General features: G+C 42.8%; 1 protein-coding gene across 5 annotated transcripts; it reads right to left on the minus strand.

Moving 5' to 3' along the window:
• Nucleotides 1-1,726: 1,726 nt before the first annotated feature.
• On the minus strand, nt 1,727-26,972 carry APOL6 (apolipoprotein L6). Of its 5 annotated transcripts, none has more exons than XM_030915663.1 (6): nt 26,741-26,972; nt 21,223-21,307; nt 17,555-17,651; nt 14,607-15,438; nt 9,716-9,755; nt 1,727-2,199 (listed from the first exon to the last, which is right to left on the minus strand). In XM_030915663.1, the coding sequence occupies exons 1-5, from the start codon at nt 26,939-26,941 to the stop codon at nt 9,729-9,731; spliced, it is 1,242 nt and encodes a 413-aa protein (XP_030771523.1). In that variant the 5' UTR covers nt 26,942-26,972; the 3' UTR covers nt 1,727-2,199; nt 9,716-9,728. The 5 variants fall into 5 exon arrangements, with proteins under 5 accessions (XP_030771523.1, XP_030771525.1, XP_030771524.1 ...); XM_030915664.1 differs by lacking the exon at nt 1,727-2,199 and adding an exon at nt 4,465-4,482; XM_030915665.1 differs by lacking the exon at nt 9,716-9,755.
• Nucleotides 26,973-27,347: the final 375 nt, after the last annotated feature.

The following is a 27,347-nucleotide window of genomic DNA, read 5'->3' on the forward strand; positions in this document are numbered from 1 at the left end:
CCCTCAGGAGATCCTGAGAACTTGTGCCCAAGGTGGTAGGGGGTGAAGCTTGGTTTTATACATTTTAGGGAGACATGAGACATCAGTCAAATACATTTAAGATATATATTGGTCCAGTCTGGAAAGTTGGTGTAGGATATAATAAATTCCTCTTCAAGAGTTTTAGCCTGTTAACTTCCTTTAAAATTCAAGAGGGAGAACATGGTTAAGTATGATGAGTTCTGAGATCATCTCCAAAGAACCAATGTAGCAGTATGTTTAGCTCCCCTGTTCTTTGTTCTCTATTTTAAAGTTTAGCTTCCTCATTCTTTATGTCTTCTTGCCCCTAGTTTCAATAAACAACCCCTTTCTAGCCTCTATCACCCGCTCTGTCCTTAGTCACCTACTCTGTCCTTAGCCATCCTTAGTCACCTGCTCTGTAAGCATCCTTCCCGTCGAAAATACTTACCCCACCACTCTGGCTCTTACCCTCGCTCTCTTTAAAACAGTCAATTGGAATTAGCTTAGACTGTGTGGTCCAACCCTAGCCAGTAGGGGAAAGACACAGCAGTAGGGACTAGCTGCTTTAGGCATGAGACTCCCCTTCCTTCCCTCGTCCAGTGTGCTCTCGCCATTGCTCCATCTGCGAGATGCACCCTTCCATAGAAATAAATTGCCTTGCTGAGAAAACTTTTGCCTGAGTGCTATTTTCACTTGGTGGCACGGAGTATTTACTTCCAACACTGGGACCACTTGTTGGGGAGGTGGGTGCTTCCAGTTTATAGGGCTATAGGTAGATTTAAAAATGTTTTGATTGGCAATTGTTTGAAAGAATTATTAACAATAGGGCCAGGCCCAGTGACTCAGGCCTACAATCCCAGCACTTTGGGAGGCTGACGTGGATGGATCATGAGGTCAGGAGTTCGAGACCAGCCTGACCAACATTGTGAAACCTTGTCTCTACTAAAAATACAAAAAAAAAAAAATTAACCAAGTGTGGTGGTGGGTACCTGTGTACCCAGCTACTCAGGAGGCTGAGGCGGGAGAATTGCTTGAACCCAGAAGGCAGAGGTTTCAGTGAGCTGAGATCACGCCATTGCACTCCAGCCCAGCCCAGGCAACAGTGTGAGACTCTGTCTCAGAAAAAAAAAAAAAAAAAAAAAGAAGTTGTAGAGACCAAAGCTTTATCTTGCAGATGAAGTCTCCAGATAGCAGGCTTAAGTTCTGTATTGATGTGAAATGCTGATTGGCTTTTCCTGAATTCCAAAAGAGAGGCGGGCATACTGAGACATGTCCGAACTCCAGCTTCCCATCATGGCCTGAACCATTCTTTCAGGTTAAATGTAGAGGGCTCTGACCTGGAAGAAGAAGTCCATTCAGATGGTTGTTGGGGTGGGGGGCTTTGAATTTTATTTTGGTTTACAAAGGTCTCTCTCTGACCTTCTGCCACTGCCCCCTTCCCTTCCAAAGCAAAGAGAGGGGCTTTCTTTGAAGTTCTCTTGTTTGATTAAGGGAAATTCTGTCCAGAAGGAATGCAATTGCTTTGGACCCCCCTCCCTGGAATCTACATCAACTAGAGAAGATTAACTCATATTGCAGGAGAGGAGAACAATGAAAAGCCACTCAAGACATCAACCTAGACAGACTTTTTGCCAATTTTTTCAACTACAGTAAGAACAGCAAAACAAAAAGTTACAGATCTGTAGGCAAATGAGAAAATTGGAAATCAGAAAGAAAACTCAGTGGGTTGCAGAAACATATGTTATAATGCATATTTTGTAATACAGCCTTGAGAAATGATCCCCAGCAGGTAGTCTAATGACAATATTCTAATGACATAAAGCCAGTATTTAACCCCCAAAGCAAGAAAAACACAGGAAGGAAATTCTATGCCAAAATACCAACAGTTGTCACTCTTAATTGTGCATTATTTCTTCCTATGTTTTAGTTTCCTGGATTCAAAACAAACAAACAAACAAACAAAACTTATCTATGCACTACTTTCAAAATAGCAGCTAAAGCATAGAAAAAAAAAAAAAATTTAAGATAGGTGAGCTGGGCAGCCAGGAGAACTCCTACAGGTTCTGAAGTCCCGAGGAAGCTTCAAGGATTTGAGTCTTGGGGGCAGGCAGAGGGGCTCTCTCCTTCCCGCAGCAATGTGGTTGAGCAGGTTCCAGTGACACCCTTTTTTGTGCAGACCCAGGATCCCAGCCAGGATTACTGCCAGGGTGGGGGAGGAAGAGAACACAGAGAGGCAACAAGAGGGTGAGTTGATATGGAAAAGAGAACACAAAATACATTTCTCCCAGGAATCCTCCTGTCTTATCTTTGGCTCTTACTATAGAGGCTGGCATAAAACAATAGAGGTCTACTGAGGACTGACTGTGCATGCAGGTGAGTGAACGTGTTATTGGAAACGGGTCCCCATCCAGACCCCAAGAGAGGTTCTTGGATCTTGCACAAGAAAGGACTCAGGGCAAGTATGCAGAGTAAAGTGAAAGCAAGTTTATTAGGAAAGTAAAGGAATAAAAAAATGGGCCAGGTGCAGTGGCTCATGCCTGTAATTCCAGCACTTTGGGAGGCTGAGGCAGGTGGATCACGAGGTCAGGAGTTTGAGAACAGCCTGGCCAACATGGTGAAACCCCATCTCTACTAAAAATACAAAAATCAGCTGGGTGTGGTGGCACGTGCCTATAATCCCAGCTACTAGGGAGGCTGAGGCAGGAGAATCACTTGAACCTGGGAGGCAGAGGTTGCAGTGAACCAAGATGGTGCCACTGCACTCCAGCCTGGGCAACAGAGCAAGACTCCATCTCAGAAAAAAAAAAAAAAATAGGAATGGCTACTCCATAGACAGAGCAGTCCCAAGGGCTGCTGGTTGTTGCCCATTTTTATGGTTATTTCTTAATTATATGCTAAACAAGGGGTGGATTATTCAAGCCTCCCCTTTTTAGACCATAAAGGGTAACTTGCTGATGTTCCCATGGCATCTGTAAACTGTCATGGCTCTGATGAGAGTGGAGCAGTGAGGATGAACAGAGGTCATTCTCATCGCCATCTTGGTTTTGGTGGGTTTTAGCCAGTTTCTTTATTGCAACCTATTTTATCATCAAGGTATTTATGACCTGTATCTTGTACCAACCTCCGGTCTCGTCCTGTGACTTAGAATGCCTAACTCTCTGGGAATGCAGCCCAGGAGGTCACAGCCTTATTTTACCCAGACCCTGTTCCAGATGGAGTTGCTCTGGTTTAAGCACCTCTGACATTTCTTCCCTCCCTTTTATAAGACAACCCTTAATCATAAGGGTTGCAGAGAGACTCAGATTCATCTTCTGTAACTTCTTCAGACTGAATAGGGGTGATGATATTCCTGCCTAACTATGAGAGTCTCTTGTGTTTAGGGTAGAGAGGAGCTCAGTCAGAAAGTATCAGTATAGTAATGGCCATTCATAACTCCAAGTTTTGACAAGAGGTGATACCTGGAAGATTAATAAGTGTTTAATTTAAGAAATCGTTGAGCAAGCATATCCTTATTCCTACACAGAAAGAGTACAATAGCAATATATTCCACAACAGTAAAGCAAAATAAGTAAAATTATTCCAAGTAAACTAAATTAGAAAGCTTTCCAAGAACTGGGCAACTGTTGGAGCCAAGCTGACATGGGGTCGATAGTTGAGTCCAGTGTGCTCAGAACTAGAATATTGATTCACACTTTTACATTACCCATCTGTCTTGTTTCTTTTAAGCTGCAGTCAGGAATGGTTGGTTTACAGGAATAAGCAGGGTTAGCCTAAATTGCAGAAACAAACTTAAAAACAACTGATGAGACTAGAATTGAATAACAAGTGTACCATAGTTTTTGAAACATAATATTTCTCTCTCCAGTTTCCCATTTTTACTAAAGACAAATTATGGCAACACCAATTTGCCTTTTCATACTTGACCTAATTATTTGTCTAAAGTGCTTCAAGAATAATGATTTTTTACATAAGCTCTTTGTAAATTGGCTTTGATGGAACTCTCTTCCATAGAAGGAATTTTAGATAGGACTTTTATTAGAGCCGAGCCTTGCCATGGGTTTGTATCCTCAAATACCTATGAATTGAGTAAATTCCTCTCCTCTTGAGGTTCCAAGATAACTTGGGGCCCCTGGGCCTGATAGAAAGTGACATTCTTTACTTACCACCAATCAGAAACCCTATACAGGGACTGTGGACGCAAGATATGAGGCCGGTTTTCCCAAGGGACTTTTATTGGCTTTACAAGTTAAGTTTGATTCCTTAAAGGAAAGCACAATATTCCAGTCAAGGCCTTGGTAAAATAACCAGTTTTTCCTTTTTTTTTTTTTTGGAGTTTTTTTAGTAGAGACGGGGTTTCACCATGTTAGCCAGGATGGTCTCGATCTCCTGACCTCGTGATCCGCCCGTCTTGGCCTCCCAAAGTGCTGAGATTACAGGCTTGAGCCATGGTGCCTGGCAATAACCAGTTTTTCCAATTGTGCCCTGTTACAAAAGAAAACAGATTCTAATTGCACTTATGCAAATAACTATACTGCCATAAGTTAAGAATACTTGCAACTAGTTTTCAAATTCTGGAGAAATCATGTAGAGAGAAACAAATATGCTCCAAATTTTGTTCACAGAAGTATACTTTACTCAATTGTTAAAAGCTGTAAATAGCTCAAAAGAAAAGTTTCCTTGTCTCTGAAAAAAAAAAAAAAAAAGGATCAGCAACATTTTAAGCAAAGTAAAAAACAAAAGATTACTTCAGACTTCTATTAGTTTACTCCATGCAGTTAACTTCTGTTCTGTTTGATAGCTATGAACATTTCAGCTCTCCATGAGAGTTCTGAAAGTTTTTTCTCTATTCTGATGTCACATTTCCAAAGTTATCAGAATCCTACACTCAAGAACACCTATTAGAGTTTTATAGTTGATTATAAACCACCTTTTAAAGAGGGTTAAAACAAGACAACAATTGTTTGTGGGTGACGAAACATGTTAGGACAACCACAGTCAAAAACATGATAGACAAAGAAATTTGGTTACCTCTGTGGCATACAATGATTTTATATAACAATCATAATTATTAATAACATACTCTAAGTCATATCATAATTATAGGAGTTTTTCTTAAAAATAATTTTGGAACACATACCGGTAACATTTATACAAATACAGCCCAAAGAAAGCCAAACACCATTTCATATTTGATGATGCTTCCTGTATGACTTTTATACTAAATAAGCCAAATGTCACTGTTGCATTAGTGCATTATTGATGTCAAACCCAGTTCTTAATAAAACCTTATAGACATATCTACCCAATTTTAATGTTTGACCATAAGGTAAGATTCTCATAAACCTTTTACAACCCTTTACAAATGTTTGTTAAAGAGTAGGTCATAAGCAGGATTTTGCTCTAACAAAAACCTGTTGTGCTTTTATTCCAATGTTTAATTTATGGAAAAACTGAATAACGCCTCTTTAACTTTAGCCAATATATTCACAAACAAAATCTCTTACAATTAATTTTTTTAATAAAACTTCCACAACTTTCTTAAAAACCTTCAGCTTTATTCTATCTAACTTAAAACAATCCTCTAACCCTTTAGGAGAAGAAAAGAAAATTCATGGCTGGCGTGGTGGCTCAAGCCTGTAATCCCAGCACTTTGGGAGGCCGAGGCAGGTGGATCATGAGGTCAGGAGATCAAGACCATCCTGGCTAACATTGTGAAACCCCATCTCTACTAAAAAAATACAAAAAATTAGCCAGGCGTGGTGGTGGGTGCCTGTAGTCCCAGTTACTCGGGAGGCTGAGGCAGGAGAATGGCGTGAACCTGGGAGGCAGAGCTTGTAGTGACCCGAGATCATGCCACTGTACTCCAGCCTGGGTGACAAAGCGAGACTCCGTCTCAAAAAAAAAAATTTCACTTTGCTAACCTTACAGGTAGAACTGTTTCTTTAGTAGTCTTAATTACATGTTACAGTGTTAACTCTTAGCAACTTTTCTTTTTGGTGAAAAACCTGGTTAGTAAGTGATATTAATTATGTACCAGGTATGGAGCCTAGGCCACCAGAGGGTCTGACTATTTCCAGCATAGCTAGGGGGCATGGCTAACTCCACATGTCCCAGGCCTTATCTAGAATATAACACTCCAAAATAAATTGAACAATTTTTAAAAGTCAAAGAAGCAGTTTATGACTTTACTACATTTAGTAAACCTACTATCTGACCTGCATAATTTAGACCAAATATTTACATTTTTGAAAATATTTTTATTTTACCAATAGTCTTTAAAACTGTCTTCATTTCCCAAAGGTTACTTAAGTTACATGAACTAAATAAAAGGCATTATACTTTTTAATTTTCTGAGAAAATATTTGATTTAAGCTCTTATTATTAAACAAAATTAATCAAAGCTCTTTCATATATAAATATCACACACAGAACCTATATAAATACACAGACAGACAGAAGATAAAAGACTCTTCCTTAAGCCAGGAATTGGACTCTGAATCCAGATCACCATTGTGAAAAAAGAAATCACAGCCACATGGTTATAAGGTCAAGTTCCCAAGGACGTACAGGACAAGAAGAAAACCTCATTCAATTTTTTTCAGGGTCCCGCAGAAAAGTTCATAATTTTCCAGTTTGCTGGGCCATCTGAAAACAGGCTTACAGGTGTCCTAAGCCCACGTTTTATCCTAAGGTGCCCCTCTTGGTGACAGAACAATACAGAAAGACCCACAAAGCACACCAGATTCACTACAGCTTAAGATTAGCCTCATGAATCCTTTTTCCCATTAATCAAAACTTTATAGGAGATAAACAGTGATTTTTACCATTCCTTCGACCAGTTTGCACAGAGAGAGAGAGGAAAGGGAAGGGAGAAAAGTATTGCTTATGGCAGGGTGGGGAAGGCAAGGTGTTCAGGGAGGCCAGAGCTTTCTGCCCACTGCAGCAGACACTGAATCAAATTTGCCATATAAATTTACCATATAAGATTCTTTCTTATATAAAATTATTTCTCTTTAAGCTTTTTAACCTTGAAAAAATTCTTTATTTTTATAACTTTATTTACATCATTTTTTATTTTCTGGTTCCTTTTACCTGGTTTTATACATAATTTTTTAATAAGCTTTGAATTAGACAAAACTTGTTCACCTTTTTTGTTTTAAAAAAAAGGACACACTTTTTTTTAAGCAAGAGTGTTTTCCTACAAGATATATTTATTGGAAAATACACAAATAAGAAATTATCTGTTATTTAATTTAATATGACTTTATATTCTAAATTGCATCCAGTTTGTCTTTATCCCATTACATTTACCTATTTTATTTTAATTGTTTACCTAGATTATTTATAAAAATTGTGATAGTCATGATTTAAAGTTATGAAACTTCCCTTGCAAAATTACAGCTGAGACAGTGAAAAACAATTTGACCTAACTGACTCCACCTTGCTCTTAACCTCCAAGCTCTCCCTTGTTCATTCCTGGGCATAGGCCAAATGAACTTTTGGAGAAATCTAGTCTAAGTTTAGCTTTGAAACAAAGACAATAACAGTCCTTTCCCAAAACAAACCTCCTTCTTGTCTGTGGACTAAACTGCCTCAAGCCACAGGATTAGAAGTTATGGTAATCTTACTAAATTCAAGATGCAGCTATTTTCATTAAACCATATCAATATCATATTTATTAAAAATTACACAAGCAAAGATCATTACAGTTTTGTAACCCCTATGCCAAATTTTGACACGTTATGGTATTTTGCAGGGATAAGTATAAAATCACTTGATTGATATAACGCAAACAAAAATGTATGCTGACAATTCTTAAGACATTTCTAACATTACTTTACCAATAATTTTAAAGCTAGCTTATTTATTAAAGATTTTACTTAAGTTACATAAACTTGAAAAAGCATTTGACTACTCTTCTTTTTTAGTACCTGATTTTGTTATGCCCAGACCGTTTATTCCCCAGAGAAGACCACCAGAGTCCAGAGTCAAAGCCAAGTCGCAAGGATCTTTAATGCAAGTTCGAACTTGGTCCCTCCGTTCTACAGCATTCAAGAGGGCCCGGAACAATGCGTGCGCTTGCTTTTTATAGCTCGAGGTAAACAGGACTTGTCAGGTTACAGAGGAACAAGGCATTACAATTGGTTTACATTTTAAATTATACTTTTAGCAGCTTTCTTATTGGTTCCTGCGCTTTTACAAACGGTTGTAACCTTATCGGAGATTCTCCAGGTGTCGTTTTTCTTTGAGATATATGGAGGATTGTGTTTGTGTCGGGCCCAGGAAGTGGAGGCATTTGGGGGGATGTGATGTGCTCAAGGCTGTGATGTGTTAAGGAATGTGTTCTTTCAATTTAAGCACTTTTATTTTTTTTTTAAGCCAATTGGAGCTCTTTTATATATTTTTAGTACTGAAACATTGTGTACACAACACATACATACATATAAGGACGTATTAGGCATGCCAGTAGAAGTACATTTTATATTATAATGCCCACCCACCCCCCCACCCCCGCCTTTTTCCTATCTTAGACTTTTAGATTCTTTTTTTTTTTTTTTTTTGAGACAGAGTCTCGCTCTGTCTCCCAGGCTGGAGTGCCGTGGCCGGATCTCAGCTCACTGCAAGCTCCACCTCCCGGGTTCACGCCATTCTCCCGCCTCAGCCTCCCAAATAGCTGGGACCACAGGCGCCCGCCACCTCGCTCGGCTAGTTTTTTGTAGTTTTTTTTTGAGTAGAGACGGGGTTTCACCGTGTTAGCCAGGATGGTCTCGATCTCCTGACCTCGTGATCCGCCCGTCTCGGCCTCCCAAAGTGCTGGGATTACAGGCTTGAGTCACCGCGCCAGGCTGACTTTCAGATTCTTGATAACCTGTTTTACAACCCTAGGCAGTTGTCAGCTAAATAGCCTTAAATTTGCACATTAAAGAAAACAACCCAGGTGAAAATCAAATAGCAAAATTTACATCATAATGTACAGAGAGAAAAAGCCTGGTGGTGTTAGAGGAAGATGCTTTTATTTTTCTTTGAGCCAAATTAAACATAAAATTAAACTACATTCTACAAGAGTAGCCTCTGTTGCAATAACTATTTTAGTCAAAAAATCCGGTGAAAACAGAATTCAGTCAACTGAGAAGTAAAAGGGAAAAAAAATATTTTTTTGCTACAAAAAAAGACAAGGTCTTAGGAGAGAAAAACAAACAAGAAACAAAAACATGAAGGCCTTTCAAATACAAACATGCACAAACACACACATCTTGGATGTGAGTGTTTTAATTAAGCAGACTTTCAACCATTGAGCTCCTTTAAAAACTTAAAAAAAAAAAAAATCTTATTACCAAATCTCAGCTAGGACAAAAGATTGCTATTTCAGAGGTACAGCCATTGCTCTTTCAGTTTGGTCCAGCTAGCAAAAAGGTGGCCTTGTTATGTAAACAAAGCCCCTATAGTAATTAAAATTAAAAAAAAATTTTTTTAAGCTGGCTGTTTTCCTACTACGTCAGAGTCCTTGACCCCATAATTTAGGGTTCCCCTTCGGATTTGACTAAGACAGAAACAAACAACAAAACAGTTAAGCAAAACTAACAATGGTCACACAGATTATACAATTTCTGAGTGCTCTAAGTATAAGCAGAAATTAATACCAGCTGGTTGTTAAATACTAACTTTAGTTGTTTAAAAAGAATTTGCAAGACAGAATCCCAAAACAGTTTCTTACCTAGTGATGGGTCTCAGGCTGTAGACTGCCCTGTACCATCCTAGAAGCAGGAGAAAAAAACAAACCAATTTTCCCCATTGCAAGAGAGCTCAAACTCCATAAAAACATCACCTGCCTTCCATCATCATGAAAGCAGGAAAAGTTGCTTTCCTTGTTGGGAGCAAGTAAAACTCCAACAAAAGAGGTGTTGTCACAGCAAAATAAACTTCAGATCTCTACCAAATTTTAAGAGATCAGGGATTTTCTGGAGGGTGTCCTCTCAGACCTCAGCAAATTGTCCTATTGGTTTGAGCCATAAAGTTAGCTCATGCTGGTACCAAGCACTGATAGATTTGTCAAAGGTCAGGAGCATCTCCACTCAGAATCCATTCATGGTTTCCAAATTGTGAACCCAGAAAATCTGAGACAGGTCTCAGTAAATTTAGAAAGTTTATTTTGCCAAGGTTGAAGACACACCTGTGACACAGCCTCAGGAAGTCCTGAAGACATGTGACCAAGATGGTCGGGGCATAGCTTGGTTTTATACATTTTAGGGAAACATAAGACATTAATCAATATATGTAAGAAGAGCATTGGTTCAGTGGGGAGGGAGCTTCCAGTTCACAGATAAGTGAGACACAAATGGTTGCATTCTTTTGAGTTTCTGATTTGCCTTTCCAAAGGAGGCAATCAGATACGTATCTATCTCAGTGAGCAGAGGGATAACTTTGAACAGAGTGGGAGGTGGGTTTGCCCTAAGCAGTTTCCCTAAGCTTGAGTTTTCCTTGGTGATTCTGGGGTCCCAAGATATTTTCCTTTCACAGTTGACATCCCCAATGTGATAGTGTTTAGGGCTCAGAAAAAGATACCCTAAAATAGGGTGCTTTGGCATGCTGAGTTCTTTGAATACAGGAGACTGAAGGGCCTCAGAAATAAGAGAACAAAGGTCTCTCTTTGACCCACTCCTGCCCACTTCCCTTCCTTTCCAAAGCACAGGGAGGGGCTTTCTTTGAAGTTCTCTTATTTGATTAAGGGAAGTTTCTCCAGAAGGAAGACAATTGTCCTGGACACCCCTTCCTGGAATCTACATCAATCAGAGAAGATTAACTCATATTGCAGGACAGGAGAATAATTAAAAGTTGCTCAAGACACCACACCTAGATAGACTTTTTGCTTATTCTTTCAACTATAGTTATGTGTTCAATAACAATGTTTCAGTCAACTGTATATACAACCAGGGTTTGATAAGATTATAGTGGACTTGAGAAATTCCTATTGCCTAATATGCCGAAGGAAGAAAATGTTTTTTTTTTTTTTTTTTTTTTTTTTTTTTTTTTTTTTTTTTTTTTTTTTTTTTGAGACGGAGTCTCGCTCTGTCGCCCGGGCTGGAGTGCAGTGGCCGGATCTCAGCTCACTGCAAGCTCCGCCTCCCGGGTTTACGCCATTCTCCTGCCTCAGCCTCCCAAGTAGCTGGGACTACAGGCGCCCGCCACCTCGCCCGGCTAGTTTTTTGTATTTTTTAGTAGAGACGGGGTTTCACTGTGTTAGCCAGGATGGTCTCGATCTCCTGACCTCGTGATCTGCCCGTCTCGGCCTCCCAAAGTGCTGGGATTACAGGCTTGAGCCACCATGCCCGGCCGAGAAAATGTTTTAAAATGTATTTTGTGTACCCTAAGTGTGCTGTGTTTATAAAGCCTACAGTAGTATACAGTAATGTCCTAGGCCTTCACATTCACTCACCACTCGCTGACTCATCTGGAGCAACTCTCAGCCCCGCAAGCTCCATTTGTGGTAAGTGCCCTATACAGGAGAGCCAATTCTTATCTTTTATGCCATATTTTTACTTTTATTTTTCTCTGTTTACATATGTTTAGATGCACGAATATTTCCCATTGTGCTGCAATTGCCTATAGTATTCAGTAGTCACATGCTGTACAGGTGTGTAGCCTGCGAGCAATAGGCTCTCCCATATAGCCTAGGTGTGTAGTAGGCTATGCTATCTAAGTTTGTATAAGTACACTCTGCGATAATCACACGACTATGCAGTTGCCTAACGACACATTTCTCAGAATGTATCTGTCATGCGCATCCATGTGAAGAGACCACCAAGCTTTTTAATCACCTGGGTGCAGGCGGGCTGAGTACAAAAAGAGTCAGCGAAGGGAGATAAGGGTGGGGCCGGTTTACAGGATTTGGGTAGGTAAAGGAAAATTACAGTCAAAGGGGGGTTGTTCTCTGGCGGGCAGGAGTAGGGGGTCACAAGGTGCTCAGTGGGGGAGCTTTTTGAGCCAGGATGAGCCAGGAAAAGGAATTTCACAAGATAATGTCATCGCTTTAGGCAAGGACCGGTCATTTTCACTTCTTTTGTGGTGGAAGGTCATCAGTTAAGGCGGGGCAGGGCATTTGCACTTCTTTCGTGATTCTTCAGTTACTTCAGGCCATCTGGGCGTATATACGTGCAAGTCACAGGGGATGTGCAAGTCACAGGGGATGCAATGGCTTGTTTGGGCTCAGAGGCCTGACACTATCCCTGTCACCAAGAGATACATGACTGTATTCTTCTTCTTCTTTTCTTTTCTTTCTTTTTTTTTTTTTTTTGAGAAGGAGTTTCATTCTGTCACCCAGACTGGAGTGCAGTGGCATGATCTTGGCTCACTGCAACCTTTACAGCCTGGGTTCAAGCGATTTTCCTGCCTCAGCCTCCCGAATAGATGGGATTACAAGTACCCTGCCACTACATCTGGCTAATTTTTGTATTTATAGTAGAGACAAGGTATTGCCATGTTGGCCAGGCTGGTCTCAAAGTCCTGACCTCAGGTGATCTACCTTTATCAGTGTAATTACACTTTCTCAGTGTAATAAGGCAAACTTTGCTTACCATATACTTCCTGCCCCTACCCCCTCCCATGGCCTGTGTCTTTACCTCCCCATCAGGGGCCCCACTTCCTGTAGCTTGGGGTGCTATTTAAGCTTCCACCATCTGGCCCACATTAAAAAATGTATATGCCTTTTCTCCTGTTAACCTGTCTATTGTCAGCTTGTTTTATAGATTCAAATTCTTAAACCTTCAAGGTCTAGAAAGGAAGTTCCTTCTACACCTCCAATAGTATAAATAAGTGGAGCCTTTTGGTAGGTGATAGAGTCATGAGGGCCCTGCCTTTAGGCATGGAATTAGTGCCTTTATAAAAGAGACCCGGGGGGCCTGTTTGCCCCTTCTGCCATATGAGGACACAGCAAGACGGTGCCATCTGTGAAGCAGAGTGAACCTTCACCAGATACGGAATCTGCTGGTGCCTTGATTTTGGACTTCCCAGCCTCCAGAACTGTGGGTTTCTGGGTACATCTCTGTTGTTTGTAAATTACTCCGTCTAAGGTATTTTGTTAAAGCAGCACAAACAGACTAAGACACTTGGCGAGTGACATAACCTCCTTGGCTTAGTCATCTTCGGTTACTATAACAAACTAGTAATGAACTACTATAGATTGAGTTGCTTACACCACAGAAATTTATTGTTTCACAGTTCCAGAGGCTAGAAGTCCCCGGCTGAGCTGCTGATTCATTCAGTTCCTGGTGAGGGCTCTCTTCTTCTGCCTTGCAGATGGCTGCCTTCTTGCTGTGTCTACAAATAGCCTTCCTTCAGTGCAGGTGTGCAGCAGGGGTGGGGAGGTCCTCTTGTATTTCCTCTTCCTCTTATAAGGAGGTCAATTCCATTGGGTAAGAACCTCACCCTATGGCCTCATTCAACCCTAATTACCTCCCAAAGGGTCCATCTCTAAATACAGCCACATTTTGGTTTAGGACTTCAACCTATGAATTTGGAGGAGGAGACAATTTAGTTCCTAACTCTCCCTGTGGCTCAGTGACCTCTTTGTTAAAACTGGGAAGATCCGGCTGGGCATGGTGGCTCATACCTGTAATCCCAGCACTTTGGGAGGCCAAGGTGGCTGGATCACTTGAGGTCAGGAATTCAAGACCAGCCTGGCCGAAATGGTGAAACCCTGTCTCTACTAAAAATACCGAAATCAGCTGAGTGTGATGGTGTATGCCTGGAATCCCAGCTACTTGGGAGGCTGAGGCAGGAGAATTGCTTGCACTCAGGAGGCAGAGGTTGCAGTGAGCCGAGATCATCCACTGCACTCCAGCCTGGGCAACAGAGACCCTGTCTCAAAACAAACAAACAAACAGGGGAGACCCTTTTCCCAGTATATAGGCCTTAAGGAGCATTGAGAGATAAACAGAAGGCATGCCTAGGTCTGTCCAGGACAGGCACCCTCATCTCCAAGATGTACTTGATATTATTTGGACCTCCAAGGCCATTGTATGCCATGTCCTAAGGAACATTCATGTCTGGAGCCATGAGGCCCGGAATTAGCCGACCTCTGTTGCTTGATCTCCGCAAAGCGGAGACAAGACGGCACATTTCCGGGTTCTTTATTTACAAACCCTTCCCGCGCGCGCCAACCTTTCCCGCACGCGCGCAAACATTTTTCCGCCCAGGAAGATATGCAGCCCAGGGCGCAGGCGCGATCCCGCGCCCGGGAAAAGTACAAACCCACGGCGCATGCGCGATTGTAATTTGAGAAGACCCGGCCCCCAGTCACCGCCCTGGCCCAACATCTTCCCCTGCCAGCCTATATAAGGCATGACCCTACACTCAATAAACGAGACTTGATCAGGCTATTTGTCTTGTCTCCATTTCTTGTGTTTTCTTGTCTCCTCCATTCCCACTCCCCCTTCCAGGGCCCATTCGACTGTCCTGCAGGTCGGGACACATTCATGTAAACTTTACATACCCACAGACACACACACCCACATCCACACCCACACATGCTCCCTTAACCCCTTCCAGTAAGCCTTGGTTTCACAGGTCCCAGTTAAATCCTTCCCCACCCCTCTGGCCCTTGACCTTACTTTCTGTTGCAAGCTCTGGTAGTACTCGGTGAGTAAGGTGAGTTTCCTCTCCAGCTCCGAGGCCTCGGCTCTCAACTCTTCCGCAAACTTTGTCCTTGCTCCTTCCTTCAGGTGCTTCCATTCCTTTGAGAGAGTGGCCCAGTCAAAGCCAAGGGAGATGACGGACATCACACCTCCCCGCAGGCAAGCATTTTTGGTCATCGGCAGTGTTTCCCCAAAGGCCTTTTGTATATGCTCGATGCTCTGGGAGGAGACTTGGCCAGTGGTCAGAAGACGCTTGCTAGCACTGGCCAAGCGTGGGTCAGCTCTGAGTTTCTGAAATACATGGATGTTTTTCTTGGCATACTCCAAGGTGTTTACACCACTATAGGAAATCTTTGCAGCAGCTGTGACATAGTCTGCCCTGTTTTCCTCATCCTCCCTGTCCTCTTGGTCATGGGTGGGCAGTATGTCTTCAGCCTGTGCTTGGGCTTTTTTATTTTCGGATTTTTCCAACATACCACTCACGATGCTGGTGACCGCAGCTGCTGCTGCCAAACCTTGACCAGTGGTGTAGAGCAGTAGGCTTACTCCTCCTGTTACTGGGGCAAAGGCGAAACCCAGGAGGCTCATCGCTTCACTGATGACAGCAGTAGAGTTGACCACTATGTTAGCCTTGGTGAATTTCTTATGGGTTTTGTCAACATCCTCTGCAAGGGCACGGAGCTTGTTAATGTTCCCTTTTAGATCTTTTTTCAATCTGGGAAATTCTTTCAAAAATATTTTTTCTTCGGGGGACAGATCTCTGTCTTGTAGCTCCACATCTTCACACAGAGGAACATCTTCCTCATCCCTGAGGAGAAATGAAATAAAGATTTTGCTTCAGCTTCCCAGACGGGAAACTACTTGTGGCTCTTGGATATTCTTGCCACTCTCAACTTCGAATCCTCCCTGTACCTCCCTACAAAATCCCCTGAAAAGTCCCAGAGCATTGTAGAGTAGTTCAACCTTCGCTGAAAACTACTGGTTCCGTGGAGAAAAGAAACATGTAAGAGGGGCATGTGGAAGGACGAATGTGAGTCAACCCAGCCTTGGCCAAAGAATGGGGAAGGAAGATTAAGTCCTGAGGTATGTCTTCAGCCTTGTTCAGAGAAAGCACAGCACTGCTGCAGAGGAGGGGCAGTGGGGAAATGTTAAAACCCCACTCAAGATAAGGAACTTGGGAACAATGGCAGGAGAGACCTGGGAAAAGTAGGAGAAAGAGAAAACAAGGTGGTGGGCAGGGGATGAGAGTCCCAGATGTGTACAAGTGAGTAGGAGGGTGGAGGGGGCCATATTGAGTCATACATCCTCCGCTCTGATGACCCTGAATCTGGCTACGTGGGGTGTGCCTCTGCTTCTATCAGGAGTTGCACATTGAGAGTTGAGATACATTATTATTCATGTCCTGAATGCTCTCCTTGCTCTTGGTCAGCTTTACTTGACCCTTCAAGCACATGGGATTGGTCCTTCATGGAAGAAGTTTGGACAAAGAGACCCAGGCCCCTCTTCCTCCAACATTTCACAGGACGAAGTATGTAGGGATCTTTGCCAGGTCAGTTGGCTTTGACCTTCAAGAGAGAGCTGCATCAGGGTAAGAGCAAAGCCTATTGCTTGGGACATTTTCTCATGCAAGATGCCATTTGTGCATTTCTTTCAGGGTGAGCCATGGAGGCCTGGTGATAACAGATGCCCTGGCCCAAAGGAGAACATCAGAGCTGGAGCGAACCCTGGAGAGGATCTGGGCCATCTCCTTTATGATTCAGTGAGGGGCCTCAAGCCCAGAGAGAAAAGAGGACACTCCCAAAGGAACATGCAAGGTAAAGATGGAGCGTTGGGTGGGCTTTGAGTTCCTAAACTTGGTGCTTTCTGCCCTTCCTCTCACCTGTCAGTTGATGTCACGGCCTCCTCATTGAAGTATATGTATGTCCATAAATGTATTTATCTTTAAATCTCTCTTTCCACACACACATGCACAGAATTCCTCAGTGGGAAAGATTAGAAACTAAATATACCATCGAGCATATGTTTTAAGTATTAATGAATTAATAAACTTAGGCCCAATTATCCATTAATCCACAGATGTAAATCAGTTAACAGAGCAGAAGATCACCAGGGCTTGCAATGGGAAGGGGTGGGATGAAGGCAACCGGGGTGGCCCTGATGAAGAACCCCAGACATAAAAGATGCCATAGTTTAGCCCACCCTGATCTCTGTGTTTCCTCAAGGTATGCTAGACAAAAAGAAACAGCAAATAGATACGTAGTTGCAAAGATCAACAACGCCACTGTAAATTAACTGTAAAGTTTTGGTTTTCGCACGGCTGATAACTAACAGAAGCTTGACTTCATGTGTTTCTTAATTAAACCAACCATCTCACATGTGAACATCTCTGCTCCAGTACATCCTGTATCAGCTGGTGATGTCTACTGGCACTGGATAACATTTCAGTCCAGTTCCATGAGATACTACACATAATTCACCTAATTCACTCAGCAAATATTTGTTACTTGCACACGTTGTGCAGGAGGCTGATTTACTGATAACTGGGCTTAAATTCATCAATTTGTTAACATCAAATGGCTTCCTTCCTTGGTGGTATATGAGCTGAAGAAATGGAGTTCCTGTCTTCAAGAGAGTTACAGAGATGAGGCTCCAGAGAGGAGCAACTTCTGTCTTTGGAGTCTTATTGCCCAATGCCATGTGACTGACTCAATCTTGACTTGCTCTCCAAAATATTTACTTTAGCTCTGTGAAGTATTTTTTTCCCTAGGGGAATGGATTTTCGCATGCGTAATAGAGACCAGTGGGAAGATAAGGCCCACTTCACAGCTAATCCTATCAGAGCACATGTATTCCTTATCGTGAGGATGCCTGCAGCATTTCAACAGAACCAGCCCTCTCCCTGGGGACTACGCCTTTTGGGTTACCTTTTCAAATCAACACCAGCCTCACTTTCTTTCTCTGCCTGGTTGTCCAGCAGCCTCTGTGGCACCAAATCTGTGTCCCCAGGAGTCAAATGATTTTCTGGTCAGGAATGTAGAAAAACAACGTTACTGCACATATGATGAAACCTTATGAAATTCAGGTGTGGAGGGATTTTGGATTATGTGGTATCAAAATAACAACCATATAGCATACTAAATATTTGTAAACTATTATTTTAAAATTGCATGTTGAGGTGTAGCTTACATACAATAAATGCATGCAGTGCAATAGTCAGTTCAATACATTTTGACCTCTTTATTGGAGGGTAGCAGTATACGCCACCCCAAAATATGCCACTTCGGCATAAGAATTATTTTGGGCCAAAGGCAATTGAGAAGAAGTGGGTACAAGAAAAGTTCTCCACCCTCCCCCTATTTGCCTAAAAGCAAGACATAAATTGACAAAGGTAAAGCTGTCCCTCATCTCCTCACTACCAGGAAGGATAAAGTTTGATCACCAAAGATGACATTGACTTGCCTTCCCATAAGTTGTTCCTCCTGGAGACTCAAAACCCTTTTCCACTGTCTTACTACTTCTCTAAAAATTTACCGTTCATTGTTGGAGGTGTATTGAAGCTGGAATTCAAAGCTACCTCTTTGAGAATTATTTAATCCCTAGATCTCTCCCATGTCCATATGAAATAGACATGTTAACACACTTCTGCTTGATTTTCTCTTGTTAATCTGTCTTGGGTTACAGGAGTCTGTTCCAGCTAAGAACTTATGAGGGTTGAGAAAAAAATTACTTTTCCTCCCATACATAGCCAAGGGCTGGTAACAACCCAAATACATCAATCAATAGAAGAATAAACAAACAAATTATAGTATTTTTATATAGTTAAATACTACATAGCAATAACAACTTTTAAAACTACTGATACCCAAACAACATGGAATAACTTCACAGACATTATTATTGAGTGAAAGACATTAAACAAATGACTCCATTTATATGAAGTTCAATAATATGCAAATGAATTGGTTGTAGAAGTCAGAATCATGGTTTTCTCTCAGGTGGGGCGATTATTGACTGGGAGGAGGAAGTACAAGGAAATCTCCTGTTCTCCATCTTGACCTGGGTGAGTGATTTCTTAGATGCATATTATGAGAGGAAAAAAAAAATTTCCCTCTACCCTTCTAAGTTCTCAGCTAGGACCCTTGTAACCCAAGACAGATTAATAAGAGAAAAACAAACAGAAGTGTACTCTTAAGTGTATGTAGGAGACACCAGGGAATAAACAATTCTCAAAGGAGTGGCTTAGAACTCCCTGCTTATATAGCCACCCTCAACAAAGAATTATACAATTTTAGAGAAGTGACAAGATGAAGAAAAAGACTTGGCATCTTGAGGGCCACCAAACTCTGGGTAGACAAATAAATAGGAAAGGAAGAATAGAAAGAGACTAGTCAATAAAATTTGTTATGCAGCTTCCTCTGGTACCATCTCCAGGCCCATAAAGGTCTAAAGTTCTCAGTGGTTAACCTTTATGATCCTTGATAGAAAGACCTTTGTAAATTTAGGTCTTGCTTTTAGGCAAATAGAGAGAGGACAGAGAGCCTTCCTGCATCTGCTTCTTCTTAATTGCCTTCACCTCAAGAATCCCTATGCCAAAGGGGCGTATCTCGGAGTCGCGTATTCTTTTCTCTCACAAATATTATGACCACATGGACAGTAATGATTAAAGGATCATTTTCACCGAACAAAGCAGTAATTTACAAGGCTTGTATTCCCAAAAACGTAATATGTTGTGATATTATGATTTATAAGTATAATTATATAGATATATAATTACATATATGTGTGTACATATATGTGTGTGTATGTGTGTGTGTGTGTGTGTGTGTGTGTATATGGTTCTCATCCCCATTTCTGGCACAGGGCTCCTAAAACCCTTGGAATTTCCTGGTGATGAAAACAATAAAGGTGAAAAGAGCATTTTTTCTTAACCATAACCGGCCCCTTTTAGCCACACCTGAGTTGATGTTAACGAGGTGACTTTAGTAAGCCTCCAAGGATGGGGGCGCTGGTCGTCTGGGGAACCAACCATGTGATTTGAGGGTTGGAATATTCTTGAGTTCCAGGAGAGGAGAGAGACTGGAGATTGAGTTAACCACCAATGGCCCATAGTTTCTTTAATCAGTCATGCCTGTGTGAGGAAGCCTCCATAAAACTCAAAAGGACAGGGTTCAAAGAGCTTCTGGGTTGGTGAACACATGGAGATACCTGGAGGGTGGTGTGCCCAGAGACGGCATGGGAACTCCATGTCTCTTCCCCTATATCTTGCCCTGTGCATCAATTCCATCTGGCCATTCTTGAGTTGGATCCTTTATAATAAACTGGTCATTGTAAATAAATGTTTCCCTGAGTTTTGCAAGCTGTTCTAGCAAATTATTGAAACTGAGGAAGGGGGTGTGGAAATCTTCCATGTGTCACCACGTTGGACAAAAGTTGTGGGTAACCTGGGGACCCACCACTTACAACTGGTGTCTGAAGTGGGGGCAGTCTTATGGAACTGAGCCCTTAACCTATGGGATCTAATGGTATCTCCAAGGAGATAGTGTCTCAATTGAGTTAAACTGTAGGATGCCAAGTTTGTTCTCATCAAGAAGTGGAGAATTGCTTGGTGTGGGGGAAAAAACTCACACATTTTGGTGACCAGAAGAAGTAAATTGGTGTGAGTATTGAGGGTAGTAGTAGAGTTCAGCCTCCTTCCTTCGCCTCTCTCGCACACACCCTCTTGCCCTTCTGCCTTCTGCCTTCTGCCATGGGATAACACAGCAAGAAGGTCCTTGCCAGATGCTAGCACCCTGATATTGAACTTCCCAGCCTCCAGAACCTGTGAGAAATAAATTTCTTTTCTTTATAAATTCCCCAGTTTGTGGTATTCTGTTATAGCAGCACAAAACAGACTAAGACAGAATAAAAGAGTCCCCCAGTCCTTCTATCTACAAGGATTTTAGGAGCTCTATGTTGGTAGGGGTGATGGCAGCAGTTAGATTTGCAGAAATCCACAGGTTTCACCAGCGCATGTGGGAGGTGAGAGAGTAGAGTCAAGGATAACATCATGTTTTGGGCCTTGAACAACTGTTACAATGAAGATCCCATTTACTGAGATGGGAAGGGGATGAAGGTTTTTTGGTAGGATATGTGTTTGTCATGGGGTGTGATAGAGTTCAGTGTGGAATGGGTTAAGTTTGAGAAACCTGTTAGACAGCCAAGTGATGTTGAGTCTGTTTCTGGCTGGAGATCAAATTTGGGAGCCATCAGTGCAGAAAGTAGTTGAAATCATGACTTGGGGGAGAACCCCAGGATAAGAGTAATAGTAGAGACAGAGTGCAGTCCAAGAACTGGGCCCTGAGCACTCCAATAGTGGGAGCTGAGGAGGGAGAGGACGAAGAACAAGAGATGGAACACAGGAGCAGCTGATGAAGCATACAGAGAACTAACAGAGAATGGCATTTTGGAATCCAGGGTGAAACATTTGAATATGATTGACAGCCTTTGTGTCTCCCTGTAGTTTTCAACATTCTGAATCTTGCTTTCCATCTTTATCTTACGAAGATTCTGCTTTACCTGCCAGTGACAATGGCTGGAATGGAAGGAAACATACCTTGGCAGGCTGGAGGTAGCGTGTTTCTGATCCTACTCATATTCAGAATGACAGGTGTTCTGGCTGGGAAGAGACGCTGTACTACCTTTCTAGAGGAGAAAGAAGGCCTTCTCATTAGTATGGATTCAAAGCCCCTTTCTATCACTTACCTGTTCTGGGGTTTCAAGACATTCAAGACACCACTGTACGTTTCCCCTCTCAGAAAAGAGAAATAGTTTGATATAATAAGATATAACTTATAGATAAGTAAAATAGCTAGTAAAATGCCTAGCTCAATAAATGTTCAGGAGCAACTAGTTTCTGCATTTTTCATAATTATAAATAGGATAAAAATAGTGTCTTACAAGGAAAGGACCCTCAGATTGGCTCAGAAAGCAAACCCCAACTACTTTGTATGTTTCTTACAGGAGATACAACTGAAACAGTGACTTGAAAAAAGTTGAAACTAAAAGGTTGGGCAAAATCACAAAGGCAAGGGAAGTGTCTGTGGCTGTAAGAGGAATCCTTGGGATGGAGCTGTTCTGTGTCTTGATTAGTGGTAGTCACACACATCCACATGTGAGAAAATGGCAGGAAATTAAACTTGGGAAAACTCAGTAATGGGTCTATGGGATCTCTCTGTATTATTTATTATAACTGCATGTAAATCTATGATTATTTCAAAATAGAAATTTTTTTAAGCGGCAGGCAAATAAAAAAAGTATTGTAACATCATTAATAGTAAAAAACAAAAAAACAAAACAAAACAAAAAAACACCTAAATTTCCACTTAAAGTGGACTGATTAAAAAAACTATGGCCTATCAAACAATGATATCCTATGCAGACATTAAAGCAAAGGAGGCAAATTCATGTGAACAGATGTGGAAGGATCTCCTATATGCATTGGTAAATTCAAAGGTAGGGTCCATTTGTACACATAAAAGATAAATGTGACTGTATAGACAAGCATCTATGCCAGATGCAGTGGTTTATGCTTTTTTTTCTTTTTCTTTTTTTTTTTCTTTTTGAGACAGAGTCTTGTGCTATCACCCAGGCTAGAGTGCAGTGGCACTATCTCAGCTCACTATAACCTCCACCTCCTGAGTTCAAGTGATTCTCCTGCCCTCAGCCTCCTGAGTAGCTAGGATTACAGGCATCTGCCACCACGCACGGCTATTTTTGTATTTTCAGTAGAGACAGGGTTTCACCATGTTGGCCAGGCTGGTTTCCAACTCCTGACCTCAGGTGATCTGCTCACCTCGGCCTCCCAAAGTGCTAGAATTATAGGCATGAGCCACCAAGCCTGGCCAGTTTATGCCTTTAATCCCAGTACTTTGAGAGGCTGAAGTGGGAGGAAAGTAGCCAGGCATGGTGGTTGGCATCTGTAATCCCAGCTACTCAGAAGACTGAGGCAGGAGGATCACTTGAGCCCAGAAGTCGGAGACCAGCCGTTTTACCAGTTGGTAAAACAGTGAGACCTTGTCTCCAAAAAAAAATAAAAAGAAAAAAAAATTTAATAGCAGTAATCAGTGATGAGATTAAGGGTCAGGAATCAGTGGAAGCTTTTCTCTAGGTCCCTTCATACTTTTTGTATCAATATTTTTTGCCACGTGGCTGTCTGTGATATGTTAAGCAATTAAAAAAAACAGTTTTCCCATGAGGCGGGTTGAATAGTGTGCCCCCTCCCCTGCCAAATTCATGTCTACTTGGAACCTTAGAATGTGACCTTATCTGGAAATAGGGTCTTTGTAGTTAAAATTAGTGAAGGATCTCCGGGTGAAATTATCCTGGATTTAGGGTGGCCCCGAAATCCACCACTGGTGTCATTATAAGAAGAGAAGGTGACAGAGAGAGACACAGAAAAGAAGGCCGCGTGCAGACAGAGGCAGAGATTAGAGTCGTGCTGTCAGAAGCCACCGAGGCTGCAAAAGGCACAGAGGGTCTCCTGGGAGCCTGCAGCAGAAGTGTGCCCTACCGGCACTATGATTTTTTACTTTCAGCCTCCAGAACCGTGAGACACTAAATGTCTGTTGTGTGAGGCCACCCAGTTTGTGGTGCTTTCTGACAGCAGCCCTAGAGAAGCAAATATATTCCTTTGGATCTCTTCCCTACATTTGGTACTTGGTCCAGCGCTTACGGCAGAAATGCCATTTCCTAGATACGGCTTCTCGCTCAGCTCATCCTCCCTTCTCTCATCCTCTTCCCTTCCACTTGTAAAAAGTTAGAAAAAAAAAAATCCTCCCTCACATACTCTGAAGGGACACAAATTCTTTATTTTTTAAATTTTTGATTAATTAATTTTTTTTTGAGACGGAATTTTGCTCTCGTTGCCCAGGCTGGCATACAATGGCACAATCTTGGCTCATTGCAACCTCTACCTCCCAGATTCAAGCAATTCTCCTGCCTCAGCCTTCTGAGTAGCTGGGATTACAGGCATGTGGTAACACGTCTGGCTAATTTTTGTATTTTTAGTAGAGATGGGTTTCACCATGTTGGCCAGGCCGGTCTTGAACTCCTGACCTCAGGTGATGCACCTGCCTCAGCCTCCCAAAGTGCTGGGATTACAGGTGTGAAACAGTGAACCACCATGCCCAGCCTGGGACACAAATTCCTTTTTTTTTTTTTTTGAGGCGGAGTCTCGCTGTGTCGCCCAGGCTGGAGTGCAGTGGCGTGATCTCGGCTCACTGCAAGCTCCACCTCCCGGGTTCACGCCATTCTCCCGCCTCAGCCTCCGAGTAGCTGGGACTACAGGCGCCCGCCACCACGCCCGGCTAGTTTTTTGTATTTTTAGTAGAGACGGGGTTTCACCATGTTAGCCAGGATGGTCTCGATGCCCTGACCTCGTGATCCACCCGCCTCGGCCTCCCAAAGTGCTGGGATTACAGGCGTGAGCCACCGCGCCCGGCCTCACAAATTCTTATAGCCATTCATTTTCTAATTGTTTAAATGAATACAAGTTTACAGTTGAAAATTTAGAAATAAATTATAAAATCTGCCTGTACACTCACCACATGGAAATAAAAACTAGTGATATTTTATTTTACAAACCAAAAATTTAAATGGATGCTGTTCATGTAGTTTGTGTGAATTCTTGTCACTTAACATTGTATCGTTGGGGCTGGGTGCAGTGGCTCAAGCCTGTAATCCCAGCACTTTGGGAGGCCGAGACGGGTGGATCACGAAGTCAGGAGATCAAGACCATCCTGGCTAACATGGTGAAACCCTGTCTGTACTAAAAAATACAAAAAACTAGCCGGGCAAGGTGGGCAAGGTGGTGGGCGCCTGTAGTCCCAGCTACTCGGGAGGCTGAGGCAGGAGAATGGTGTGAACCCGGGAGGCGGAACTTGCAGTGAGCTGAGATCAGGCCACTGCACTCCAGCCTGGGCCACAGAGCAAGACTCCGTCTCAAAAAAAAACAAGAAACAAAAACATTGTATCGTAGTAGTTCCCCAGGTGATATATAGAAACCGTGTCGCATTTCATTATACGAATGTATGACTACACATTCAGTAACTTTCTCACTGTTGAAACTTTGGGTTGTTTTCAGTTATTTTAAAATTTTATATTTATAATTTTTGGTTAAAATCCTTATATAGATGTGTGTCTACATGTTTGGTTATTTCTTTGGGGCAGTCTATGAAAAAGAATTAATGTGTCAAAGATAAAAACGTTCTCCCCTCTTTGGTTTGTGAAGCTCGGTTTGGTTTGGGGGGCTTGGCACCTTTAAGGACTTACTTTCGCCAGACATACATCTACCTGCTTTACAGTGACCCTGTGAAATCGATGCTATGATTATGCCCAGTTTACAGATGTGCAAATTGAGACAAAGGGAGGCCAGTGTTACACAGTAAGCAGGAGAGCCTGTACGATTCCAGCCACGCTGAGTCTGGAGTGGTTGGTCCCAATCAGAGCGCATTTGCTCCCCAGGACAGTTGCTAATATCTGGAGACATTTTGGATGGTCTCAACTGGAGAGGGTACGAGTAGGCAGACGCCAGGGATGCCGCCAAGCACCCTACAATGCACAGGACGGCCCCCACAACCAGGGATCACCTGGTTAAACATGACAAGGGCACCGGGGGTGAGAGACCCTGGTCTGGAACCCCATTTTTCACCACAGTCCCCCAGTACCTCTCCCACTTTTTTTACATTAGTCCTATGGGATGCAGGAGAAAGGTAACAGCAGGAAACTCGTCTGAGCAGATCCCATTCCCTCCCCTCTGACCTGCTCTCGGTGGTTGTGAGATGAGAGTTTTATTGGGAGAGGATGTGAGACATTATTTTCATTTGAAAGCTTATAGGATATTTATGACAGTCTTCCCTTATCTGCCTTCCCCCACAAAACCAACTTCTTCAGATACACAATCTAAGTAGGAAAAGTCTGCTTACTTTGAAAACACAGCTTCAAGATAATATCCCAATTTTTTTTTTTTTTTTGAGACAGGTCTCACTCTGCTGCCCAGGCTGGAGTGCAGTGGTGCGATTACTGCTCACTACATTCTTGACTTTCTGGGTTCAAGTGATCCTTCCACCTCAGCACCCCCCTACCCACCCAGTAGCTGGGACTACAGATGTGCACCATCACGCCCAGCTAATTTTTGATTTTTTGTAGAGACAGGGTCTCACTATGTTGCCCATGCTGGTCTCAAACTCTTGGGCTCAAACAAGACACTTGCCTTAGCCTCCCAAAGTGCTGGGATTACAGGCATGAGCCACTGCGCCTGGCCTAGTCACCCTAATATTTATCACAAACTCCCTCACCCTCGTCCCAAACAACTTCCCATAAACCTACAATCTAGAAAACTCTGTAGGTTGGCTTTGCAGTTTCTGGACAACTCACCCAGCACCCTTTTTCTTGTGAAATGACACCCCTAAACCACTCCTATACTGAATTTCTAGAGAAACCACTGTGGCTGATGTAATCACCTGCTTTCTTTTTTTTTTCTCTCTCTGTCGTCCGGGCTAGAGTGCAGTGGCGCGATCTCGGCTTACTGCAAGCTCCGCCGTTCTCCTGCCTCAGCCTCCCAAGTAGCTGGGACTACAGGCGCCCGCCACCACGCCTGGCTAATTTTTTGTATTTTTAGTAGAGACGGGATTTCACCGTGTTAGCCAGGATGGTCTCGATCTCCTGACCTCGTGATCCGCCGGCCTCGGCCTCCCAAAGTGCTGGGATTACAGGCGTGAGCCACCGCGCCTGGCCGAAATCACCTGATTTCTAAGTGCCAGATCACCTCTGCTTAAGCCCTCGGATCCCCAGCAGTGGAGGGGCAAATGCAGCTTGGCTAGTCACATCACACGCTTTATCACGTTTTGATTTAACCCTCAAATGGCTGTAAGGGACAGAAACCTACCGGGTTTAACACAGGAGAAATTGATCCTCAGACTCTCCCCAAGCTCTGGCTGGCATTTGAACCCCGCTGCTTTGACAGCAGCTCTTTTTCCTGAGTCAGGTGCCTAAAGCTAACCCCTTGGGGGCTTTGTCCTTCAGGGACTAGAGCAGCAGCCCCCTTCTCCCCCAACTTCTGCCTGCCATCTCACCTTCTCTCCACGGAGCTCTCCTTTGTGGCCTCGGGTCCCGAGGGAGAGGAAGATCCTGAACCTCTGTCCTTGACTCTCCGAGGCCCCCTGGTCCTGCAGGAGGCTGTGAGCGTCTGGGCTGGAGAAAGACAGATAGCAAGAGTAGGGTGGCTTTTTAACAGGAATTGATTGCGAAACTGGTTTGCTCTTCCAGGAAATCATGGGCTCCAGCTGTCACTTTCGTTTTTCTTTTTGCCTGTTTCTCTAACTGCATGCACAACGAGATGAAAGAACAGAATCAAAGTCAGAAGGCCTGAGTCTCTCGTCTCTGTCCTGGCTGTGTTATAGGATGGACCTATATGGGGTATGAAAATAGCTCCTGTGGCTTAGAGCTATGGTGAGGAGCCCATTAGCAAGCGATGGGGCACCTGATGAATAGTGGATTCACAGTAGCGATCATCACTGATTGTTCTGAAACTGCTTTCCTCCACAGCATCTTCATGGGGATAACAGCCCTATGAGGTGCACGGCCGGCATTAAAAGGCTAATAACTCTGAAATGCAGAATCGTCTGAAAATGGAAACTTTTTTATTTTATTTTATTTTATTTTTGAGATGAAGTCTTGCTC

This window comes from Rhinopithecus roxellana, chromosome 13 (assembly GCF_007565055.1).
Source record: "Rhinopithecus roxellana isolate Shanxi Qingling chromosome 13, ASM756505v1, whole genome shotgun sequence".
NCBI lineage: Eukaryota > Metazoa > Chordata > Mammalia > Primates > Cercopithecidae > Rhinopithecus > Rhinopithecus roxellana.

What these genes read in the sequence shown, in the direction of transcription:
- APOL6 (XM_030915662.1), bottom strand. Translation starts at nt 26,941, where the DNA reads ATGATTTCCTGGAAGAGCAAACCAGTTTCGCAATCAATTCCTGTTAAA. An exon ending in GAGAGCTCCGTGGAGAGAAG is followed by an intron (nt 21,308 to 26,740) that starts GTGAGATGGCAG and finishes TCCTCTAGAAAG; the next exon opens with GTAGTACAGCGTCTCTTCCC. An exon ending in ACCAGAGCTTGCAACAGAAA is followed by an intron (nt 13,503 to 14,606) that starts GTAAGGTCAAGG and finishes CCAAATTCATAG; the next exon opens with GTTGAAGTCCTAAACCAAAA.